The 6,880-nt window shown below is 34.7% G+C and overlaps 2 protein-coding genes across 2 annotated transcripts; both read left to right on the top strand.

Annotated features, from left to right (window-relative positions):
* Nucleotides 1–348: 348 nt before the first annotated feature.
* Nucleotides 349–3,786, top strand: LOC109586571 (uncharacterized). Its single transcript, XM_020002770.1, has 6 exons — nucleotides 349–734; nucleotides 784–1,062; nucleotides 1,127–1,189; nucleotides 1,693–1,728; nucleotides 1,796–2,515; nucleotides 3,294–3,786. The coding sequence occupies exons 1-6, from the start codon at nucleotides 674–676 to the stop codon at nucleotides 3,764–3,766; spliced, it is 1,632 nt and encodes a 543-aa protein (XP_019858329.1). The 5' UTR covers nucleotides 349–673; the 3' UTR covers nucleotides 3,767–3,786.
* A 13-nt stretch (nucleotides 3,787–3,799) lies between these two features.
* LOC109586570 (uncharacterized) lies at nucleotides 3,800–6,220 on the top strand. Its single transcript, XM_020002769.1, has 4 exons — nucleotides 3,800–5,416; nucleotides 5,473–5,580; nucleotides 5,688–5,954; nucleotides 6,000–6,220. Exons 1-4 carry the CDS (start codon nucleotides 3,877–3,879, stop codon nucleotides 6,032–6,034), a joined length of 1,950 nt encoding a protein of 649 aa, XP_019858328.1. The 5' UTR covers nucleotides 3,800–3,876; the 3' UTR covers nucleotides 6,035–6,220.
* Nucleotides 6,221–6,880: the final 660 nt, after the last annotated feature.

The following is a 6,880-nucleotide window of genomic DNA, read 5'->3' as shown; positions in this document are numbered from 1 at the left end:
TTGTACCCTTAACTTAAAAACTAAATGGTCTATCACATTAAGTATCACACTATTCTAATGCTTAGAACATACCGGAGGTCACTGGCACACTCTCTATCAGATAGGTTATAAATTACAGAAAATATATAATTAAACATGTAATATGATGAATAATAATTGCCAATGCTGATCAGCAACGAATTCAAACTGCAAACATAATAATTGCCACAGCAGAGCTGCAGACTACTTGAGCAAGTAGAAAGACTGTTCCTCTACATTACTGAAGGTTTACCTGCACAAAATAAGACAATATGCAACCAAAAACTGATGAAATGTATGCCTACCTGCTTCACTTCTGCAGCCATTTTCAATTTTACATAGATCTACGCTTAATTAGAGAAAATTGGATTAAATTAATATGGTATTGGTACAGTGAAACCTGTCCTAAAGGTCACCTGAATAATGAGGCCACCTCTCTATTACAGCCATAAGCCAAAATCCCGTACTAAATGGCTATATTACAGAGGCTGATCTGTAATGCAGCCACCTGCCATTTAAAACTGGCCCAAGGATGACCGGATTAAGCAGGTTTCACTGTAACTAGCATTTCCAGCCGCAAACGGAAGTTTCCAATCCCTTTCCTTTACTCTAATATTTATGATTTTTATCAGGGAGGGACCTCCGCCCATCCTTTATGATGGCCACACCCACTTCTTCGGCTATTCCTCGGATCATTCTGAGTGGAAGGACTTTGAGTGAGTCTAGAAATGATTTTACTAATCCAATGACCGTTTGTAACGTTAGACATTGATGATCTCAATGAAGTAATTGCGTTACTTGAGAGGCATCACTTCAACAAGACATCATATGAAAGACTTGGCCAACGTCTTAACTTGTCTCACAATACACTAGAGGAAATAAAGAAAGACCATAAAGGAGTTCATTCTTGCTTTACTCAGTGTTTGGCTAGCTGGTTGCGTAAACCTGATGGTGTGGAGACTCCAACAATAGATACACTGATAGCTGCTGTTAGAGGAATAGGAGAGAATGCTGTAGCTGATGGTATTAATGAAGAAATACAAAGTATTAAATTTTTAATATTAGAAATAATTAATGTTAATCTACCATGTTAATGTTAATGTCCCAGCTGTTCCTTTGTCAACAAGTGAGCCGATGGTAGCCACACCTCCAACATTGCATACCAGTGAAGGTGAGCCTGTCAACATGTATTGAGCACTCCTAAAATAAAGACATATTATAGTAATGGGATTCATTCTCAGTGAAAAATTTTGGTGTTGGTGGATTAAATTTTGGTGATAGTGGGTAAAATTAACGGAGTTTTATTTTTGCAATTGGCAGATTAATAATAAAATTGCCAAAACAAAAACTGTCATTTTGCTTTATTCTAAGTATGATAAGAACAGCTGCAATCAGGAAATACCTTAAAGCCACTATTATTTGCGAGTACTAATTTTTGCGTTTTTTTTGCGAGTGGCTTTAAAATCGCAAAAAAATTAGTACTCGCATTTTATTAATAATTTATGTTTATTAATAGTTATTAATTGAAGAAATGAGCAAAATCGCAAAAAAAAAAAAAATTAGCACACGTTAAATCAATACTATTAACAAATTGCAAATATTTGTCTACTTAAAAATAAGCGGTTTTAAGGTAGTGATTCTATACATTTACTTTCATTTATTTATGTCTTACAGGTCCTCCAATTCAGCCAGTGGCCACTGTTAATGCAGGTAAGGAAAGATGGTATCTGAGAGTAGCTTATATATGCATATAATTTATTATAACTTATGTATTTAGGTGTTTATGATCTTGAGTTACAAATTGATCTATGTCCTGAGCTACAAGAAATTGCTAATAATCTGCAAGAAATGTACGATTTCCTTGTTCTTGCAGTAAAAAAATCACTTAAATATCATGGTATTGATGTGAAGGATGCAAAAATGTTGATAAAATCGTGCTTTAAAAGAAAAGCTCATGTTGTTTCTGAGTTGATGCCCTACATTGATATTCTTGATGAAGCAAATGATATTGAAACTTTTTTTGATTTTTTAAACAAATATGATTTTATTGGTTACCTCAACTACAAGCTATTGAAGAAACTAGCAAAACTAGTTGAAGATGATAATCAGATTAATGAGCTTTTTCTTGAATATGAAAAAGAATATGACAAGTTATTGAATTCAGCTTCCTTTCAAGATTTGATGCCTTTATTTGAAAGAAAATCAGACCTGTCTCCTACTGCTCCTCTTGGATTACCTTACATTTCCTTTCGTCTTGAAAGGCCTGGGCTATTCACTAGTGTTTATACCTGGGTCAAAATTTTTGGTGAATTTTTATGGTCTTCTTACGCATTTCTTAAACAATTCAGAAAGAACTGTGTTATCATCACTTACGCTATACTACCATGTGTTCTTGATGATGTCATGAGAGATCTCAAGGATCCAGTGATACTGAAAAAGCTAGAAGATAAAGACGTTACTGTAGCTGAATTTATTGAGTCACCACAAAAAGAGGAAGGTGAGATGTTCCAATTATTAGTAAATTTTATTGATTGGGTGAAGCCCACTGATGTTAAGTATTGTTGTATGTACATGTGTATGGGCATGACTGGGAAGCATAGCTAGGGGGTGGAGCCCCTTAATGTTTTACATTCTTCCTTGTTATGTGTATATACATGTACATGTATTGACTACATGACATGTAACTTAGTGTATACATTAGGTATGTGTATGTATAATAAGTCTGAATTGATGTGATAGAAATAATAAGACTGTCTTTTGGCTATTTACCTTAGAGTGACTTTTAATTGCAGGTACTAAATTTTGTGATTTAGCACGAGGTAGATTTTGCTGGTATTAAAAATTGCAATTAAGTGATTATTACTAATAGTTATATGGCATCATGATGTCATTATTAATAATTGCGCGTATTAATAATTGCGACTTTTAACCCAAACGCAAAATTCGCAATTAATAGTACCCGCATTTAAAAGTAACCTTAAGGTAATATATATCATTATTTTTATTAAAGTTTGAAAAGATATAATCGACAAATGTGTGCGAGTGTTTATGTTAATGAAAGAATCATTTCCATGAGTGATTCTTAATGGATGATGATGTACTGCTGAATGATAAGATATTACCAGTTGTTATGCTAGTATTAATTGATGTTTATGGAGAGAGAGAGAGAGAGAGAGAATGTCCTTCATCAAAAATGGCTTAAAATTTATAATACACTATGTAATACACATAATATCAATTATATTGTTGGTGTATGCATGTTCATGTAACTATAGGTCCCTATGAGAGAGCTCTCAAAGAACAAGGAAGTGCTGATGTAGCGTATGCTCGTCTTATGTTACTGGGATCAGCTGGTACTGGCAAGACGTGTCTCAAGCGTTCATTAATGGAAGAACCTTTCAATCCTCATACTACAAGCACCATTGTATCTGATGTATCCTCTGTACGACCATTTGGACATAAGTGGCTAACAAGGAAAGAAAACAAATGGAGAGAAGCCACAGAAGAAGATGAAATTGAAGAAATTGCTTGTTTGTTTAAATCCTTTCATTCTAGATCATCCTCACACATGCATGGTTCTATATTGAGTGCCCAATATTCTCATGATGAATCAGATGCATTATTTTCTACTAGTTCCGTAGCTTCTGATATGAATGTAGAGAGGCGCATCCAATCAATACTTAAAAGAGCTGGTTCCACTTATCAGAAAATAGAACCAGTTGTGCAAGTAAGACATGTACCTGACTAGTTAAAATAGCATAATTTTACCAATTTTTATAGCCATTTCTTCATATATGGGATTGTGGTGGTCAGCCAGTGTTCCTTGAGATTCTCCCAGCCTTCCTCACTCCTCGTACAATGTTTCTCCTCCTGTTTGATGCTTCAAAGGATTTCAGGGAAAAATGGCAGTCACGTCAGAATACTCCTGATGGTAAAGTGCTGTTTGGTGAGGTAGTGAATGAAAGCACGAGTGATCTAATGGCCAAATGGATGTCTACAATACACAGTCACCTCATGAAGCACAACAAAGATGGTGCCTCTTCTTCTAGTCTCTATTGTATTGGCACTTGTGGTGACAAGCTAAATTCAGAAAGCAAGAAAGAAGTAAAGCGACAAATCCAGTCCCTGTATAGGGAGAAAGAGTTCTTAGATCTCATTAAAGATGTGCTAATCATTGATAATACAACCTCAGGCAGGGGAGAAGAAGAAGATCCAAGCATTACAGAATTACGTAAAGCTATTGATGGCTTTATCAATACATTAGTTGTTCCAACCCCTGTCAATTGGGTTCTCTTTCGCAAAGTTCTTCAAGAGATAAAGCAGAGTGTCATTAGTGTATCTGATGCTATTGCCATTGGAGTGGCATGTCATATACCAGCAGCTGATGTTCCTGAAGTATTGAAATTCTACCATGAGCTGGGAGTTCTGCTTTACTATCCTCGAATAGAAGGTCTAAAGAATAAAGTCATTCTCAGTCCAAAATGGTTTGTTGATACCATTGGGAAGGTGTTCACACTGGAAGGTTGTGAAAAAGGAATAAATTGGCAGAAGTTGTTACAAGATAAAGGTATTCTTGTTCAACCACTTTATAAAGAAGTATGGCAGTCAAGTGGTATTGGTCCAGAGGGAATAATTGAACTTTTAGTTCATTTTCGTCTTGCAGTTCCAGTTCAAACTGAGCTTTATGAAAGCAGATTCAAGCAGTATTTTCTTCCAGCAGTGCTACCAGGATACACAGGTGACCCTAATGAAGTACGACCTGGTTATAAGCTAAGAGCCTCACCTGTACACATTACATTCTCCACTGGGTATGTACCTCCTGGCTTCTTCACTCGTTTAGCAACTGCTATTGCTACTAATTCCAGTGTTCAGCTCAATTTTGATAATGTCTATGCAGCACCTGCCACTCCTGGTTTTTTGGATCGATTAGCTACTGCCATGAAGCTACGCTCTAAAATTGAGAGAAAAAGTATCTATCGTAATCGTGTCTGCTTCTCTTATGGTCATCCTTCTGATGATTTTGTTCTCACTGATATTAATGAAGCTATTCAAGCTGATGTGTTGAGATATGTTCCTGAGAGTAGGCATCTAGTTCCTTTCAAAACAGTTTGTCAAAATATATTAAAATTGCTAAAAAAATGTTGTGATGAAGTAGAAAACACCCTTTATGGTTATCATGGGCATGATAGTGCTCAATCATCGTTAAGAAAGGTTCGCTACATTTGTGAGTGTGAGTCTTCCAGTTCCAATGAGGTTCATTACATTAAAGTTGATGCTGAGAAGCAAACTTGCTCTGATCCTGTTCATTGTCACAAAGTTAGACGTACTCGCTCCCTCACTCAAAGAGAATCAGTGTGGTTTGAAGGAGAATTTAAAGATAAGCGGTCCTTTTTAAAATGTAAAAAGTTTGTAATTATATGACGTGTACAATATCATCTATTCTTTGTTATGCAGATCTTTTTTCTGGAGTTGGTCTTTTTTCTTTGATTATTTTATTGATGCTTATTGGATTTTTATTCACTGGTCTAGTTAATATTAATTTAACTACAGCAGATAAAGAAAGTAAGTGTTGTCATTAAATTTGACTATGATTTGCATGCCATATTTTGGGCATATACTAAGTAGTTGCTTATCCATGCATTAAAATATTATTTTTACTCTTCCTTCAGATATCTTGACAATTAGTGACTTGCGAGAAGTATTAGATGCACTGAATGATGGGTACTTTCCTAGTAACAAGTGGTTTCAGCTTGGATTGTCCTTGGGTCTGTCAAATCCAAAGTTAGAAACAATTGAAGACAATTATCCAAAGAACAATAAAAGATGCCTTCAAAATTGTCTGACATTATGGCTGAAAGAGAATATTGAAGCAACATGGAGCAAATTAGCTGATGCTGTTGATAACACTGGAGAAAAAGCTATTGCAGCTTATATAAGTAAGTATAGTTATAACAAATGAATTACTGCTATTATTAATTTAGGAATAAGAAAAGTACAGAGCAAAAGTGAACTGTAGCATCTCCCCAAAATTACAATGACACATGCAGATTACATTTTAGTATTCAAACTACATGTACACATAGATTATTTGATTGAATGCACACAAAAATCTATACCAACATTTATTAGTACAACCATGCAACCTTCATGCTAGTTTGTAATGAATTATTTTTTTATTAAAATAAAGAAAAATGTTTGCCCATTCTCATCTAAATAATTATTGTGTAAGGGGAAGTCACAAGATTGTCCTTGTGTATTTAATTACTAGTTATTAGTTGAATCACTTTTGTTAAAAATTGCATCTTCATAGTGCAACATGTTTCAGAGACAGATATTAATGTGATGGAAATAACCAGTTCCTGTCACAAGTAGTCAGTGTATATTGATATTTCCTGAATAGAGTCCAAATATACTTCCATAAAAGGAAAGACATCTTGGAAATGTTGACAGAATCTTGTCTACAGTACAAACACTACACTAACTAACCTTTAACAAAGCACACATAATGATTCACTGCAGTAGTGGGTGGAAGTTCCATTTAAAAATATGTACATTACATTTACATGTATGTGTTCACAATATTCATATCTAGAGCTAAGATTAGTTCCACCCAATGGTAGATACTATTATGATATCACAGTCACTATATGATTTTATGATGATGTCATTAATTAGTTATGGTAGCTACAGCATTAAAGTATTCCAATAATAGAATATCAACAGAATGAAGTACATGTACATGTACAGGTAATGGAACTGACTGTACACATAACTGCATGTACATGTATCTATGAAGCTTGTCTCTTCCTATCTATTTCTCAATCTCTCTCTTATAAAAATTACTCTCCAGCTGTAGAATGAC

Source organism: Amphimedon queenslandica, unplaced genomic scaffold (assembly GCF_000090795.2).
Source record: "Amphimedon queenslandica unplaced genomic scaffold, v1.1 AMPQUscaffold_12836, whole genome shotgun sequence".
Lineage (NCBI taxonomy): Eukaryota > Metazoa > Porifera > Demospongiae > Haplosclerida > Niphatidae > Amphimedon > Amphimedon queenslandica.
Note: the sequence above shows the minus strand (reverse complement) of the source record. Positions and strands in the feature narration are given on the sequence as shown.